This window comes from Eleutherodactylus coqui, chromosome 6 (genome assembly GCF_035609145.1).
Source record: "Eleutherodactylus coqui strain aEleCoq1 chromosome 6, aEleCoq1.hap1, whole genome shotgun sequence".
NCBI lineage: Eukaryota > Metazoa > Chordata > Amphibia > Anura > Eleutherodactylidae > Eleutherodactylus > Eleutherodactylus coqui.
In genome coordinates this window covers 198,609,094-198,627,359 of record NC_089842.1, presented here as the reverse complement: position 1 = coordinate 198,627,359, position 18,266 = coordinate 198,609,094, and the positions used below count along the sequence as shown (strand labels likewise).

Sequence of the window (18,266 nt, the reverse complement as noted above, 5' to 3'; positions counted from 1 at the left end):
TGCTGAAATTCAGATTTCCATTGATTACATACAAAACACATCCATTTACTAACATCGAGATCTAACGTCTCTCTCTCCGCGTACTACGCTCAACCCAATGCAAGTCATCGCTAGACTACCAGTGACATTGCTGCTGCACCTTACAGGGTGACATTGTAAAAATCTGCCAAAAAAATCCCCTTCTTAAAAAATGCCATTAATGAATACTACTCCATTACCAGCAAGTCGTCTTGTAAGGAAGGGGAGAAAACTAATCAAAAACGTCAACCGTGACTAGAATAAGTCAGACATCATCGGGGAAAAAAATAATAAAAAATACTGTCAAATATTAATAATAGGAAAATCACAAAACGCTTAAAAAAAAATCAGTCTGGCAACGAGGCAGAACTCATTGAATGAAATCCTGCGCGCTGATTGATGGTGGCCTCCTTAAAACAATGTTTTGTCTGCAAGAAAAAGAACACCAAACATTTGCATATCTTTATCTGATTTCTATTTGCAAACACTGCAGCAAATTCGGTCACAACAGACGTCTCGTGAACTTTGTCATTTGCATGACACTGTATACCAGGTTAGAAAACCAATTCTGCATAGCTCACAAATGGCATGGGATGATGAATAATAATTGCAGTCGAAGATCAAGTGTGATTAGAATGGATTTTGCTGGTCCGTATGTATATCTGCTCAGGACGTGACTTTTGGCCTACTGCCTTATTACGGTTTATTTTCCATAGTGTGAACATACAATTATCCGGGTGACCTTTAACAGGATGACACCACTGCCATAGCAGCTCCTCACAATGGTAGCCCTTATACAGAATGTGTATGTCTACATGATAAAGACTTATTCTGTACCACCATACATTAACTAACGTATTACGGATCGCTCGATCGATTCGTCGCTGCAAATTCTTACCTGTTAAATACTTTAGTAGGACGAATTTGATAAGCACATCACAGACACACATTGCAGTGTATGATTATAGGGGAAACACTATAGGGTAAACCATGAAAATTAGCTCGTGCAAAGCAATTGCGCTACAAAGACTGCACGCCTCCAATCTCAATCCTCCCACAAAGCTGCCTTTTAATGAAAAACAAAAACCACCTGTTTCGCTTTTTTAAAAAAATCTAAACATCAATACAGATGTAGCAGAGTGAAGTTTCTGGGAATGCACTTCAAATCATTAGCTATCAAAGTCCCTGTATAGGACTGCAGGTAAAACGATTGCATTGTCTTTAAATCAAGAGACAAAAAAGATGCAGCCCAAAGAGTTAAATGACAATTTCAGCTCTGCTGCATGTTAACACACAGGAAAAAAAATTTACATAAGCACCCGAGGTATATAAACTCGTTAATGCGGAATACCTCGAAGAGTAAACACAAGTACAGAGGACGAAATAATACTTAGGACAGCCACCTTTCAGCGAGCCAACAAAGCAAGGGATGAGAAATGCCATATCAACTGCCTGTCAATCACTGACTTAAGTGATCTTCATCAGACCTGCTTCTTACCTGGATAAAAATCTTTGGATTTGGACAGCTTGATTGTGGCTCCAGTCTCTTTCTGTAGCTGGACGATGGTCTGCCCACCCTTTCCTATGATAGATCCGGCTGCGTAACTAGGAATGAGGACCTTTAGGAAAAACTGGCCGTCTTCTGCAAAGCAAAAAGAGACAAGAGAAAAAAAATCAACAGTTAGTTCAATGAGCGTCAATGAGAAAAACCAAGCAAGTCAACATGGCTACAAAAATCAAGAAAACATCACAATCGCCTCCGTCGTAGTAATAACAACGTCTATAAACTATGTAATTCTTTAAAAAAAATCCCAAGACTGAGTAGCGTTCAACCTGCGCTGGAGGAAAAAAAAAAACATGTCCAAAAAAAAAAAGGAGTAAAAAAAAAATGTGATCGTCACGACGAACATACATGTATAGCCGAAACGTCTGCAATCTTTTCCGAAATCTGCGCTCTTACAAAGTCTCACCTCTGAACAGCATGTTTAATTTGTAAGCATTAAGACGTTGCCAAGAAAGAAGAAAAAAAAAACCTCAGTGTAATATGACTTCCACGCTAATCCCAATGTATTTCTTTAGCTTCTTTCAATCTCTCATGATCCTCCTATAAGCTTATTAATTAAAGCAGTTTAAGCAGATTTTTTTTTCTCTCCCCCCCCCACACCCCCCCTCTTATTTCAAAGCGATCTACGGCTTAAATCACGGTGGCGCACAGGATAGAGAAAAAAAATAAATAAAAAAATTTAAAAAAAATCACATGTAGCCAGATGCAGAATGGAAGAAGAAAAAAAAAAAGGAAGAACAAAAAAAAAAAAAAAAATTAAGATATAAGATAGAAATCAAATATGGAAGTCTCGCTGAATGAAATGACAGGAAATGCGGTATGGTAATAGTTTTTTAATATATAACAAGTCACTGACTTTGCATAACCTCAACATGTTCCAGTAAATATATATCCCTGTACAGTTTATGATAAAAGTGCAGGTCCATGTGTGATTCCTGTGCTGGGAGCATACATCCAAGCCAAGAAAAAACCCACTGATCTTCCTTGCAATTCCTCAGCAAATGCATTCACCTCTGCATCGTTGCATTGTTATGCCTCCAATAGAAATGAACGTGAAGATGCTGGGACACATCACCAGGATGCAGAAGAAGCACCCCCCAGCTCCTGTGAGCTGAGCCTCTCTCTCCCCCCCCTCCCCCACAAGCTCACAATTAATGATTGGGGGGATAAAAAAAAAGGCACACTGTATTACTCCCAAAAAAAAATCCAGGCACTCCACAAAGGGAAAAGGCTTGACTGCCTGAAGAAAAGGATGCCCAGAAACAATGAGAGGGGACCGAGAGGTGCAGCCACTGATGTGCAGCTGACTGCTCTGGTCCCTGCCTCCTCCATGCATCTTCCAGCAGCACTCGCTATTAACCCCCTCACGCCTGCAAGACATTGCAATCTTAGTAGCCTTCCCAAAAAAAAACTAAAGCAAGCAGAAAAAAAAAGAAAACCCCCTGACATGCACCCTTCTCTGAAACCCCCCTAAACACAATAACATAACATGCAAAGTCTATCTGTATATATAAAAGATGTGCAGGTGGAAGATGTGGAGCACAAATAATAAATAATGCATCATAATAATAATAATAACACAAAAAGACGCCATATTGGCTGCAATTACAGTGGGTATGAGGACCCCCCCCCCCCCCTTTAATAATGCCCATAATGGGGTGCACTAGGGTGCAAGAAGGGTGCAGAGATGCACAGCGCTCACCTCCAGTGTTGGTCCTCTTCGTGCTGCCAGCCTCCGGAGGGGCTTCCAGGGGTCTTTTCCTTGAGTCTGGGGGGTCTAAATCTATGGGGACCCCGCTGTGGGTCCCGTTTTGCTGGATGGGAGCTGCCGCCATCATGTTGGTGGGTTGCAGCATGCAAAAGGGGGGACACAAGGGGGGGGAAATAAAAAAAGGGGGGTACCCCACTAGCTGCACTGCAAGCAACTGCAAAAAAGGGGGGAGCCCCCTGGTGCACCTCCAAAATATACAGACACAGCAATAGAAGAAGGGAGAGGGGAGACGGAGACAGAGAAGAGCGAGGGAAATAAATAAATAAAAGAGAAGCCAGGAGGGGGAGGAAAAAGGATGGAGAGAGGGAGAGAGAAGAGAGAGAGAAAGAGGGGAGGAGTGCAGGACGGAGGGGGCGGCGAGGAGACAGTGCGGGGACGAGGAGAAGGATTGGGGAATGAGAGGAAGATAAAGGAGGGAGCAGGTAGAAGCAGAAAATAAAGCAAGATGGCTGGGACTGAGAAACACAGAGAAGAGGGAGGGTGCAGAGTGATGGGGAGGGAAGGGCTGAGGAGCACAGAGATGTGAGGAGAGTCAGTGCCGCCGCCGCCGACCGCAGCAGCCTCTGACTTCTCTCCTCGCTGCTGTCTCTCCTCCTCCTTCTCTCTTTTGTCTGCTAGTAATCCCTGCCTGCCGCTGCCGGCCTCACCGCTGACTACAGGGCGGACGAGGCGGCCGGCCGCTCACTGACACGGAATGTTTACACGGCCGCATATTCAATCACTCGGCGCACAAGGAGGTGTTTTTTTTTCCAAGGCAAATGCCAGTGTGTATGGGCTCCTAGGAGGTACGGTGACGCGCCGGTCACGTGCTCGGCGGCTCACATGATCGGGCTGCTTCAAGGGGAGGGAGAGAGGCGAGGATGCTGCTGCTGTGCTGGAAGGTAATGAGGGGATGGAGGAGAAGGAGGTGAGAGGGGGGATAGAGGGAGCGATGTGTGAGAGAGGGGTGAGAGAAGGGGGGTCACGGGGAGCAGGCTGTGAGAGAGCAGGGTGATAACAGGGAACAGTCTGTGAGAGAGGGGGTGTCAGAGGGAATAGTCTGTGACAGAAGATGAGGATAACTGGGAGCAGGCTGTAAGAGAGGAAGAAGATAATGGGGAGTAGTCGGTGAGGAAATTGGGGAATTACAGAGCCATTTGTGAGAGAGGAAGGGGATTACAGGGAGTAGTTTGTGAGACAAGAGGGTGATAACAGGGAGCAGTCTGTGAGACAGGAGATGTTAGAGGGAGTAGTCTGAAAGAAGAGAGGTATAACAGCAGTCTGTGAGGGAGGAGGTGTCAGAGGGAGCAGTCTGTGAGAGAAGAGGGGAATTACAGAGAGCAGTCTGTGAGAGAAGAGGGGAATTACAGAGAGCAGTCTGTGAGAGAGGAGGCGGATAACAGGGAGCAGTCTGTGAGAGAGAGGAGGTGTCAGAGGGAGAAGTCTGTGGGAGAAGAGGGGAATTACAGAGAGCAGTCTGAGAGAAGAGGGTGATAACAGGGAGCAGTCTGTGAGACAGAAGATGTTAGAGGGAGTAGTCTGTGACAGAAGAGAGGTATAACAGGGAGCAAGCAGTCTGTAAGGGAGGAGGTGTCAAAGGGAGCAGTTTGTGAGAGAAGAGGTGTATAATGGGGAGCGGTCTGTGAGAGAGGAGGTGTCAGCGGGAGTAGTCTCTAACAGAAGAGAGGTATAACTGGGGAGCAGTCTGTGAGAGAGGAGGTGTTATAGGGAGTAGTCTGTGAAAGAAGAGATGGATAATGGAGAGCAGTCTGCAGAGAAGATGTCAGAGGGAGCAGTCTGTGAGAGAAGAATGGGATAACGGAGCAGTGTGAGAGAGGAGGTGTCAGAGGGAGAAGTCTGTGAGAGAGGAGGGGATTACAATGAGCAGTCTGTGAAAGTAGAGCACAGTGGGAGTGAGAGAAAAATGGCTCCAGACGCAACGACTCCAAAAAATGGTGATGATGGTACAATAACAATTTTACCATATAAGGAGTAAAACCAGCAAAACAAACGCGTTTTGAGGACAAACCTCTTCTTCAGTAATTGCTGGGGCATAACATGCTGGATGGCTACGGTGAGTATTTAGGTTGCCATGCCAACACGGTCAATAGGGAAACTATAGGGAGAGGACCAGGCTTCAGGTGTGGCTCCTGGTGTCTGAAGTGTAGGTATCTTATTAAAGAAGAGGTTTTTCCTCGAAACGCACTTGTTTTGCTGGTTTTACTCCTCATGTAATAAAATCTTTATCTCGCCATCATCAACATTTTTTGGAGTCGTAGTGCCTTGAGCCATTTTTCTCTCACTCCCACTGTGTACTTCTTGACCTGTCTTATACAGGTACACGTCTGGCCGGTAGCACCTCCCACATATAATTGTACCGCTATTCATCAACAAACTATATACATCAACCCACGGAGTAGCTCCATCACTTTTCTTTGACCCTTTGTGAAAGAAAAGGGGAATTATAGTGAGCAGTCTGTGAGAGAGAACTTGTCAGAGGGAGCAGTCTGTGAGAGAAAAGAGGAATAACAGAGCAGTCTGCAAGAAATGTGAGGTCAGAGGGAGTGGTTTGTGAGAGAAGAGGGGAATAACAGAGCAGTTTATGAGAGAGGATGGGGATTACAGGAAGCAGTCTGTGAAAGAGGAGTGGGTCATCGAGAGCAGTCAGTGAGAGCAGGGGGGGAAGATAAAGGGTTGCAGTCTGTGAGAGAGGAGGTGTCAGAGGGAGTAGTCTGAGAGAAGGGGGGAATTACAAAGAGCAGTCTGTGAGGAAGGAAATGGATAATAGGGAGCAGTCTGTGAGAGCAGAAGGGGATGACAGAGAGCAGTCTGCGAGAGAGAGGAGATGTCAGAGGGAGTAGTCTGAGAGAAGAGGGGGTTACTGAAAACAATTTGTGAGAGAGGAGGAGGTCATGGGAGCAGTCTGTAAAATGGACTGTCAAGGGAGTATTCTGTGAGAGAACAGGGAAATTACATAGAGCAGTCTGCGAGAGAGGAGGGAGATAGCAGAGAGCAGTCTGCGAAAAAGATGTTAAAGGGAGTAGTCTGTGAGAGGAGGAGAATAACTGGGAGCAGTCTGTGAGAGAGGAGGTGTCAGGGAGTAGTCTGTGAAAGAAGAGGGGAATTATAGTGGACAGTCAGAGAGAACTTGTCAGAGGGAGCAGTCTGAGAGAAGAAAGGGATTACAAGGAGCAGTATGTGAGATAGGAGGGGGATTATAGGGAGCAGTCTGTGAGAGGAGGGGGGTTACAGGGAGTAGTCTGTAAGAAAGGAGGTGTTAGAGGGAGGAGTATATAAGGAAAGGGGGATTACAGGGAGTAGTCTGTGATAGAGGAGGGGGATAATGGGGAGCAGTCTGTGTGAGAGGAGGTGTCAGAGGGAGTAATCTGTGAGAGAAGAGAGGGATAGTGGAGCAGGCTGCGAGAGGAGGTGTCAGGGAGTAGTCTGTGAGATAAGAGCAGCATTACAGGAAGCAGTTTGTGATAGAGGAGGGGGATAATGGGGAGTAGTCTGAAAGAGGAGGAGGTCATAGGAGCAAGCTGTGAGAATGGAGGAGTCATGGAGAGTGGTTTGTCAAAGAAGAGGGTGATTACAGGAAGCAGTCTGAGAGAGGAGGGCGTTACGGGGAGCAGTCTGTGAGAGAGGAAGGGGTCATGGGTAGTGAGAGATAGAGTGTAAAGTAGTAAATTGTGGGAGAAGAGGGGGTTACAGGGAGCAGTCTGTGACAGGAGGGTGGATCACAGGGAGTAGTTTGTGAAAGGGTGTCATAGAGCAGTCTGAGAGATGAGGGGGTTATGGTGAGCAGTTTGCCAGAGAAGTGGGTCAGTGGGCACAGTCTGAGAGAAGAGGGGGTTGCGTGGAGTAGTCTGAAAGGGAGGGGGTTAGAGGTAGAGCACTGACATGGGGAGCAGTCTATGTGAAAGGAGGGGTCAAGGGGAGCATTGTGTGAGAGATGATGGGGTCTTGTAGAGTAGTTTCTGAGAGAGGGGGTGTCAGAGGTAACAGTCTGTGAGAGTGAAGGGGGTTACGGAGAGCAGTCTGAGAGAGTAGGGGGTCATGTGAAGTAGTCTGTGTGATAGAGGGTGTCAGATAGTAGTCTGAGAGAGGAGGGTTTCAGAGAACAGTCTGTAAAAGAAGGTGTGTCAGTCTGTGAGACCAGAGGTGGTCACAGAAAGTAGTCTGTGAGAGAAGGGGTGTCAGAGATAGTAAATTGCGAGAGGACCAGTTATGGGGAGCAGTCTGTGAGAGGAGGGGGACACTGGAAGGAGTCTGAGAAAGGGATTTGCATAGGGAGTAATCTGAGTGAATAGGGGTCACAGGGAGCAGTATGTGAGAGGAGGATGTTACAGGGAGCTGTCTGTTAGACGGGGTCACGGAGAGCAGTCTGTGTGAGAGGGGGTGTTAGTGAGCACTTTGCGAGAAAAGAAGGACATCGGGAGCAGTCTCTGAAAGAGGTGGGTGTCGTGGAGCAGTCTGCGAGGAAAGGAGGAGCAGTTTGGGAGAGGGAGAACGCCAGAGGGAATTGTGTGTGAGAGAAGAAGGGGATTGAGGAGAGTGGTTTGTGAAAGAAGTGGGGGGGCAAAAATCAGAAACTATGAGAAAGGGGGTGACGGGGAGCGGTCTGTGAGAAGAGGGGTCATAGGGAGCAGTCTGTGAGAGAGAAGGAGTTCAAGGGGAGCTGTCTGTGAGAGAGGAGAGAGTTCATAGGGATATTAGAGAAGAAAAGGGTCAAGGGGAATAGTTTGTGAGAGAAGGGGGAGTCACAGGGAGCAGTCTGTGAGAGAAGAGGGGGCACAGGGAGCAGTCTGTGAAAGGGGAGGAAATAAGGGGAGCAGTCTGTGAGAGAGGAGGGGGCTCAACAGGCAGTATCTGACACAAGACAGGGTCAAGGAAAGTGGCTTGTGAGAATAAGGGGGGGGGGCACAGGGATCAGTCTGTTAAAATAGAAGTGTGCAGTGGGAAGCAGTCTGTGAGAAAGGAGGTTGGCGGTGGGAACATCTGTGAGCGAAGGATGGGGTTTAAGGAAGTCATTTGTAAGAGAAGAAAGGGGTCATGGGAAGCAGTTTGTGAGAGAAGGGGGTTACAGGAAGAAGTCTGCAAGGAAGGGATTTAGGGGTAGCAGTCTGAGAGAGGAAGGGAATTAGAGGAAACTTAGAGATGAAGACGGTCACAGGTAACTGTGAGAGAAGAATAGGGTTGAGGTGAGTGGTTTATGAAAGAAGAGGGGATCACAAGGAGCAGTCTGTGAGGAAGGTGTCATGGGACAGCCTGTGAGAGGTGAGATTGAAGGGGAGCAGTCTGTGAGAGAAGAAGGGGGTCAAGGGGAGTAGTTTGTGAAGAAAGAGGATGATTACGGCAGCGATTTGTGATAAAATGAGGGTGTCACGGGGAGCAGTCTCTGAGAGGGGAAGAGGGTTATGGGTAGCAGTCTGTGAGGAGAGGGGAAGAGGGAGAGCAGTCTGAGAGGAGGGGAGTCATGGGGAGCAGGCTGTGAGAAAAGGGTTTTACGGGGAGCAGTTTGTAGGAAAGGAGAGGGCCATGGGGAATGGTTTCTGAGAGAAGAGGATGATTGGGGGTAGCGGTCTGTGAGAGAAGGAGGGTGTCACGGAGAGCAGTTTACGAGTGGAGAGATTGTCACATGGACAGATGTGTGAGAGGGGGAGTCACCAGAAGCGGTCTGGGAGAGGGGAGTGGGGCCATGGTGAGTAGTTTGTAAGAGGGAAGGTATTTCACATGGAGCGGTCTGTGAGAGGGAATGGGGTTCACGGGGAGCAGTCTGTGAGAGGGAAGGGGGGGGGGGTCACGTGAAGTGGTCTGTGAGAGGGGAAGATGGAACTGTCTGAGAAGAAATAGTCAAGGTGAGTGGTTTGTGAGAAAAGGGGGGCATTGAGGGCTGTCTGTGAAATAAGGGGCCACAGGGAGAAGTCAGTGAGTGAAAAGGGGAAGTTAAAGAGAACAGTCTGAGAAAAATGGGGGCTTGCTGGAGAAGTGGGGGACACGGGGGCAGTCCAGTCTGTGAGAAAATAGGTTTTAGGGGGAGCAGCCTGTGAGAAAAGAGGTGGGTAGATGATTATGGGCAGTAGTCTGTGCGAGAAGGAGGGTGCCATGGGGAGCAGTCAAAGAGAGGAGAGCGTCACTGGGAGCAGTCTGATAGAGGAGGGAGTCACTGGGAACAATCTATGAGGGGAGAAAGTTTGGGGCGGAGCAATTTGTGAGAAAGGAGAAGGTTCAGAGGGAACTAACTGAGAGAAGGGGTTTACACGGAGCTGTCTGTGAGAAGGGAGGCAGTCACAGGGAGCAATCTGTGAGAGGATAGGGCTGTCATGGGGAGCTGTATGTGAGAAAGAGGAGTCTCTCTCATCGTCACTACTATATACCAAAAAATGTGCTGTGTGTAAGGGCAATAGTCCGTGTGATGGAAAGGGGGAGCAGTCTGGGAGAAAGGAGAGGGTTTCACGGGGAGCTGTCTGTAGGAGAGGAGGTTAAGGGGAGCGGTCTATGAGAGGAGAGGTTGTCACATGGACAGGTGTATGAGAGGAGGAGTCACGAGAAACAGTCTGGGAGAGGGGAGGGGAGCCATGGTGAGTAGTTTGTAAGAGGGGTGGGGGTCTTGAGGAGTGGTCTGTGAGAGGGAAGGTGGTTCATGGGAAGTGGTCTGTGAAAGGAGAGAACGGTCACAGGAAGTGGTTGTGAGTGGAGGGGGGTCATGGGGAGTGGTCTGTAAGAGGGAGGGAGGGTCAGTCAGAGTCAGAGTTGTTTCTGAGAGTATAGTGGTCACGGAGTGGTCTCTGAGAGGGAAGGGAGTTTACAGGGAGTGGTCTGTGAGAGGGGAGTTATGGGAAGTAGTCTGTGTGAGGAAAGGAGTTTCCTGGGGAGTGGCTTGTGAGAGTGGAGGGGATTCACAGGGAGCGGTGTGTGAGAGGGGCTGAGGTTGACAGGCAGCGGTGTGTGAAGGGGGGAGGTTGACAGGCAGCACTTTGTCAGAGGGCAGAGCGGTCACAGGGAGCAGTCTGAGAGGGAAGGGGGTTCACGTGGAGTGGTCTGTGAGGGGGGAGGGTTGTCATGGGGAGTGGTCTGTGAGAGGGGAGGGAGTTCACAAGGAGGGGCCTGTGTTGAAGATGAAAAAAAGAAAAAAGAGAAACTCCCCGTGCTCAGAATGTCCCAGTTAGATGATTAGTGCCAAAAGACAGTCAGAAATGTGTCAGACAGATTGTATGCATTGAAGTATTATGGACACCGTGAATAGTGGTCAAAGGGATATATAAATGAATACTGGTTTATTCAGTACAAGATTTAAAACAGAAATAAAGAGTTCCTTCTTTAAGCACACAACCAGGGCGGGTGACGCCAAAATGTCACATAGACTGGGAGAGGGGAACCATAGTAAGTGGTTTATAAGAGGTGAGAGGGCGTTCACAAGCAGCGGTCTGTGAGAAGAGAGGGTGGTCACAGGGAGTGGTTTATAAGAGGGGAGGGTAGTCACGGGGAGTGGTCTGCGAGAGGAGAGGGGGTTTACGGGGAGATGTCTGTGGGGGGGGGTCATGGGGAGCGATTTGTGAGAGGGAGAGGGTCACAAGGAGTGGTCTGTAAGAGGTGGAAAGGTCACAGGAAGTGGTCTTTGAGAGGAGAAGGTTGTCATGGGGAGCTGTATGTGAGGAAGAGGAGTCTCTCATCATGGATACCATGTAAGAAAAAAAGTGTTTTGTGTGATAGGAGGGGAAGCAGTCTGTGAGAAAGGAGAGAGTTCAGAGGGAACTAAATGAGAGAAGAAGGAGGTCACAGAGAGCAGTCTGTGAAAGGAGAAAGGAACACGGGTGCTGTCTGTGGGAAGACAGAGGTTTACAGGGAGCGGTCTATGAGAGGAGAGGTTGTCACATGGACTGGGAGAGGGGGACCATGGTAAGTGGTTTATAAAAAGTGAGAGGGGCCATGAGAAGCAGTCTGTGAGAGGATAGGGAGTTCACAAGGAGCGGTCTGTGAGACTGTAGGGTGGTTACAGGGGGTGGTTTGTGAAAGGGGAGGGTAGTCACGGGAGTGGTCTGCAAGAGGAGAGGGGGGTCACGGGGAGTTGTCTGTGAGGGGGGAGGGTCATGGGGAGCGATCTGAGAGGGATGGGGTCACAGGGAGCGGTTTGTAAGAGGTGGAAGGGTCACAGGAAGTGGTCTGTGAGAGGGAAGGGGGTCACAGGGAATGGTCTTTGAGAGAAGAGGGTTGTCACATGGACTGGGAGAGGGAGACCATGGTAAGTGGTTTATAAGAGGTGAGAGGGGCCACAGGGAGCAGTCTGTGAGAACATAGGAAGGTCATGGGGAACAGTCTTTAAGAGCGAGGTCACAGGGAGCAGTAAGTGAGAATGAAGGGAGTTTATGGGGAGCGGTCTGTGAGAAGGGGTTCAGGGGGAGTGGACTGAGAGGGTGTTTACAGGGAATAGTCTGTGAAAGAGGAGTGATGTCACAGGACGTAGTCTATGAGAGGGGAGGTTGTTCATGGGGAGTGGTTTGTGAGAGGGGAGGGGGGTCATTGGGAGCTGTCTATGAGAGGAGAGGTTGTCACGGGGAGCAGTCAGTGAGAAGAGAGGGGGTCACCGGAAGCAGTCTGTGAGAGGGTGGGTGGGGGGTTCGGGGAGCTGTATATGAGGAAGTGGAGTTTCTCAATGTGGATACCATACAACAAAAAAAGGGCTGCGTGTGAGGGGAATAGTCAGTGTGATGGAAGGGGGGAAGGACTTTGCTCTTGCAGCATGATGTCCTATATGAACGCCTGTCCTACAGATATCATTTTAGGTCTCAGAGTTTTCTACAGGACTTCTGATTTTCTTTGTTTTTTGAATGTCATAAACAGAAAGGGGTTTGTAAGAGGTGAGGTGGCCATAGGGAGTGGTCTGTGAGAGGGAAGGGGGTTCACAGGGAGCAGTTTGTGAGAATAGAGGAGGGTCATGGGAAACAGTCTGTGAGAGCGGTTTACAGGGAGTGGTCTGTGAGAGAGAAGGGGGTTTACAGGGAGCGGCCTGGGAGAGGGGGTTTAATGGGAGGGGTCTGTGAAAGGGGAGTGGTGTCATGAGAATTAGTCTGTGAGAGAGTAGGTTGTTCACGGGGAGTAGTTTGTGAGAGTGGAGGGGGTTCACAGGGAGCAGTCTATGAAAAGGGAGAAGTTACAGGCAGTGCTCTGTCAGAGGGCAGGGGGTTTACAGGCAGCAATCAGTGAGAGGGGTCATGGGGAGTGGTCTGTAAGAGGGGAGAGGAACCACGGGGAGTGGTTTGTGAGAGGGGAGTGGGGTCAAGGGGAGAAGTCTGTGAGATGGGAAGGGGGTTGCAGTGTGTGGTTTGTGAGAAGAGAGGGGGTCATGGGGAACAGTCTGTGAGAGTGGATGGGGTCACGGGGAGCAGTCTGAGAGGAGAGGGGGTCACGGGGAATAGTCTGTGAGAGGGAGGAAGTCACAAGAAGCAGTTGTTAATAGTCTGATCAGTGGTAGACATCCACACCGATCTGAGAAAGGGGTCCCTGTGTCCCCCTTTCCTTCTAACTGTGGGCTCACTGTACCCTCCTTCCCCACAGTGAGAAGCAGATTAAATGGAATAGCGGTTGCACAGGCGCTTTGCCTTTCCATGCATTTTCAGTGGGACTGCTGGAGATAGCCAATCGCTTGCACTTGGCTTATTATGTCAGCCCCACTGTGGGTGGATGCAGCCAGCCTGCTGTAAAGAGAAGAGGGGGACATTGGATCCCCGTTCTTGGGATCGTGGGGGTCTCTCAAGGGAAACCCCCTCCACTGATCAGACTGTTATCACCTCTCCTATGGACCGGAGATTAAAGTCAATTGTGGTTCAACCCCTTTAAAGGAGCACTCAGCAATTTATAGACTCCTTACAATCATCGCTGACTCTGAAGTTTTCCTTATTTTGTATTGATTTGGCTGCTGATCACTATAATAACATTTTCAAAAGATGAAGCTGTGCCCTACATGTTCGGACCCTCCTAATGCAGACTGCGGCAACCCTGGCACATGCCTCCAACACGTTTCCTTCAGAAGTAATAGGTATGCTGAACACCAGTGGAGAAAATCACAAACGTCTACAGATTTTCTCCTCTACAGATTCACGCAACTTTGCCCCCCACCACGCCAAAGAAGTCTAATTCACCTCTCATCTCCTCACTGTCCAATAACACAAAAAGACTGACATTTTTTACTCCCTCCTTAGCCCGAAAGTACACCCTCCTATGAAGGTTCTTAGTGCTGAAGATCTGGCGGCTTATTTCAAAAAGAATATTGACAACATCGATCAGGAAATAATCTCACAGTCTTCTGATGAGCTTTGATCCCTTTCTCTCCTGCACATCCTCTAGTTCACTCTCAGCATTTGACCCAACAACAGAAGAAGACTTCTCCAGGTTCTTCTTCTTGCCCTACATTTTAGTGACCCCATTTCCTCTCACTCCTACCATCGCATCTATTTCATTATGCCTGAGGAAGAACCCTCAGTAGGTTCGAAAGCTCATTATAACATCCTGTATTTTTGTTGGCCATTAAAAGGTATGATATCTACAAGATTACTTGGTTTCTCTTGCTGAGAACAATCACAGCTATATTCAAGTTGTCTCTTTCCTCTGGTATCTTTCCTAATTTTTTAAACATGTTGTCATATGTCCATTACTAAAGAAACCGTCTCTTGACTTGTCTTGTGCTGCCAACTACCAAACGTCTCTAAGCTCCCCTTCTTGTCAAAACTCTTCGAACATCTGGTCTACTCTCTCCTCTTTCAGATTACTCCCTTCTCGACCCTTTACAGTCTGCTTTTGTTCTCTACATTCTGCCTTTACTAAAAAAACATCTGACCCTTAACATGCAGACTGCTAAACGTAGAAGCCAAAGTGTCTAACAATGCCCTGACGGCTAAATCGAACAGCAGCTACTCTACTGATTCTTCTGGATCTCTCTGCGACTTTGGTTACTGTAGATCACCGAATCCTCCTCAATATGCTTCACTGTATTGGCTTGAAGGATACTGCTGTATTCTGGTTTTCCTCTTACTTCTCTGACCAGTTGTTCAATGTATTGTTTGCTGACTCTACTTCTCTTCCTTTTGTTGTGGTTCCTCAGGGTTCAGTTCTCTTCATTTTTCCATCTACACAAGCACTATTGCACAAACTATCAGCAGATGGCTTTTGGTACCATCTTCCCGTGATACTGCACCTTTCCTATACAAAACACCAAGTTTTGTTGTCTCCAAAACTTATTCTCTCAAAAACTAAATTTTTTGTGTACTCCTTGTATTCAATCATTTGCTCTCTCTTGTTACCTGCACCTCAAAAACATATAAAAAAATTCACCCTTTTCCCACTATGGATACATCAAATACTCTTATTGTTGCCCTCATACATTCTTGACTTGATTACTGCAACTTGCTACTGATCAGTCTTTTCCTCACTAACCTCTTTTCCCTCCAATCTACCCTGAATGTAGCAGCTAGGTTTATCTCTTTGTCCAACCGCTACAGTGATGCCTCCACCCTGTGCCAATCACTGCATTGATTGGTCATCAATCATAGAATACAATTTAAAGTCATCATTCTCATTCATAAAGTTCTCCATAGTGCTGCACCAACCTTCATCTCCTCCTTCATCTCTATCAACCTACATGTGTTTCCGCTAATTACGGCCGACTACTGCTTCATTTACATGGGATGGCTGTCTGCTAGACGACTGCATAAGCAGGTGATGTCACCAATAGTTGTTAGCGCTCGTGCAGAGCATTTAGGCAGGCGGATCTTGCTGAAGTATCGCTGACTCCTGCTTAGCGCTTCACATTCTATATGAAGCATTTAGTGAGGAGCGTTTACACGCCAGCGATGATTTTCATGCTGGTTGAAAGAGAGTGAGTAACAAATAGTAAATGATAGCTTTGCATTTAGCCATAATAATCACGCATTTTCGTTTGAACGAATTTTGCGCTATAATTGTTTGAATGAGGAAGTGACATCACCGCTCACTTTTACTCTCTCTCTTGGAAACCTGACCCCCTTCTTCTCATTGTATCCTCCCACACTCCATATATCCTCATGCCTGTATATATACAAATACGACTGGTGACCAGCTCATGCAGCTTTATGTATAGTACCCTCTTCTTTTTAAAAAAAATGGCCAGACCATTACACAAAACAAGTACTTGTACCTTTTGTCTTACCCATATATTTTTATTTTTAAAGTGGGGTGCTCAGATCTGGACACAGTATTCCAGATGAGGTCCAAGAAAGATAAGAGGGGGATAATCACCTCACGTGATCTAGACTCTATGCTTCTCTTAATACATCCCAGAAATGTGTTTGCCTTTTTGGCTGCTGCATCACATTGTTGACTCATGTTCAGTCTATGATCTATTAGTATACCCAAGTCTTTTTCACATGTGCTGCTGCTTAGCTCAATTCCTCCTCCCATTTTGTATGTGCTTTTTTCATTTTTCTTGCCCAGGTGTAGGACTTTGCATTGAATATATTAGCCCTGCTCCCCTTTCCCACACTGTCACCCAAGGAAGTTGGTGCACAGGTACTCATCTCTGCAGGCTGTGTGTATACACCTAGTTCTCTTTGGAAGTGAGTGCGCACTTCCTGCAGAGATGAATCCACTGGTGCGTACTTCCATAGGTGCAGCTTTCTGTTTTTTGTTTTTTTTTGCAGGATGACCTATAGTTTCTACTGGTAATATAAAAGTAGTTTTCAACACAAATACTAATGATGACCTATCCTGTGGGGAGTAGTCATTGAGAGACTGCAGAAGGTACTGCAGTAAACATAGGAGATTAGGTGAGTATAATTTAATGATAAGGTGACCTGAAGATTTAGGCTGCCTGTCCACGGGCGTAGTGATATCCCATGGCAGATCTCCACCGTGGGAGACGTCGCACCTCCCCCCCCCCCCCCCCCCCTGGAGCAGGAGACAACTGACGGTTCTTACCTGCTCTCCCATGAGAGTTGGCAAGTATCATTACAGTACCGCAAAACACCTTTAATAAATAACAAAGTGAGTCTTAAAAACCTGGGAAGCATGCAATTTAAAGGGATATTTCCACCATATCTACAGAGTGTCCTAAAAGTACGATGAATGTATAACCCAGAGGTAAAGCCATTATCTGATGTAGCAGCTGCCACTTTCAGGTGTGGAATCAATGGAAGAGGTGGCTGCGCTGTTTGCATTACTCCCATAGAAGTGAATGTAGAGAGCCCAGACATACACGCCTACCTCTGCAGTCATTTACCAACTCAACAGGTGGGGCAGTGGTTGAGGGAGCACCATTCTGGAAATGGGGGCTGGTTCCAGAGGTGGGATTTACATGCTGCTAAAGTGGGAATACCTCTTTTAAAAACAATGGGGAGCATGATAATAAACAGGAGGAGCATAGCAAATAATGCCCATGGGCATCATAAAATGTTAGTATTAAACACGGAGCATGAAGCACAGCTGCTCTTTGGCAGCAGTCACAATAACAGCAGTTCAGAATAATGGTTTGTCTCGTCTTCTTGTTACCTGCTTTCTAGGTAAACTCTGGGGAAAAGGTTTTTATGTTGCTGAAACCAATAAACAGATTAAACATAAATAAAAGTTGAGCAGTTGCCCAATACAATCTCTTTGGTTGGTGCTCTCATTTTCCAAAGGTCCTCTAAAAATAATAAGAAGGGTGTGATTGGTTGCTATGGGCAAATGCTCCATTTATGCCTTGCACTACTATTAGATTAATGGTGTAGCTGACTATAACATTCAGTATCCTAAAAAAACTGATGTGTTTCTTGAAGCTTCTGGGCCTGTATTTGCCATTTAATATAGTGGGGACAGAGGTCCCTCCAGCCAGGGCCTGGATGACTGCAGTATATCCTATAGCTACAGCTCTGCTTCAAAAAAATGTTCTCCAAAGAAATGTATGTGAAAAGGTTACAATTCTTGCATGTTTTGCATAGTTATTAGGTCGCCCCTTAGCTGTATTTTTTCAAAACTAAATAACCCCCAATTTTGATAACTTCTCTGGGTATTGTAGTCCACTCATTCCATTTATTATTTTAGTTGCCCACCTTTGAACCCACTCAAGCTCTGATATGTTCTTCTTGAGTATTAGTGCCTAAAACTGTACACAATATTCAATGTGTGGTCTGACCAGTGACTTGTAAAGAGGAAGAACAATGTTCTCGCCATGTGCTCCTAGATCTCTTTTAATGCACCCCATAATCCTATTTGCCTTGGCAGCAGCTGCCTGACACTGGTTGCTCCAGTTAAGTTTACAGTTAACTAAACTCCTCAAGTCCTTTTCCATGTCAGTTTTACCCAGTGCTTTCCCTTTTAGTGTGTAATACTGACATGTTTTTTTTCTCTGCCCATGTGCAGAACCTTACATTTATCAGTATTAAACCTCATTTGATACTTTTCTGCCCAAGCCCCCAACTTATCCATATTCTTTTGCAACTGTATACTGTCCTCCCTTGTGTTAATTACTTTACATAGGTTTTTCTGCAAATATTGATATTTTACTGCGCAATCCTTCCACCAGGTCATTGATAACTATAATAAAAAGAATAGAGCTCATTACTGCCCCTTGTGGTACCCCAATCTAACTGTGTCCCAATCAAGAGTATGTACCATTAATAACCGCTGTCTGCTTTCTATCACTTAGTCAGTTAATTACTCGCACACATTCTCACCCAGACCAAACATTTCCATTTTATATACCAACCTTTTATATGGCACAGTATCAGACGCTTTGGAAAAATAAAGGTATACAAGTTCCAGCGACTCTCCTCAGTCAAATTCTCTTCTCCTACTGCTCATAGAAGTTGATCAAATTGGTTTTACAGTAGCAACCCCTCATAAATCCATGCTAATATGGAGTTATACAGCTATTTTCTTTTATGTACTCTAGCATAGCGTCTCTTAGAAAACCCTCAAACATTTTAC

General features: G+C 46.7%; 1 protein-coding gene across 4 annotated transcripts in view; it reads right to left on the bottom strand.

The window, feature by feature from the left end:
* NOVA1 (NOVA alternative splicing regulator 1) overlaps positions 1 to 3,934 on the bottom strand; it is a 91,402-nt gene extending 87,468 nt beyond the window's left edge. For 2 of the 4 annotated variants that reach the window (XM_066608577.1, XM_066608580.1), the window contains exons 1-2: positions 3,285 to 3,934; positions 1,517 to 1,660 (exon numbers count right to left, since the gene is read on the bottom strand). In XM_066608577.1, coding sequence (XP_066464674.1) covers positions 1,517 to 1,660; positions 3,285 to 3,438 — 298 coding nt within the window. In that variant the 5' untranslated portion in view covers positions 3,439 to 3,934. Of the gene's footprint in view, positions 1 to 1,516; positions 1,661 to 2,438; positions 2,571 to 2,593; positions 2,629 to 3,284 lie in introns of those variants that run through there. The other 2 variants (XM_066608581.1, XM_066608579.1) reach the window with 2 other exon arrangements.
* Positions 3,935 to 18,266: the final 14,332 nt, after the last annotated feature.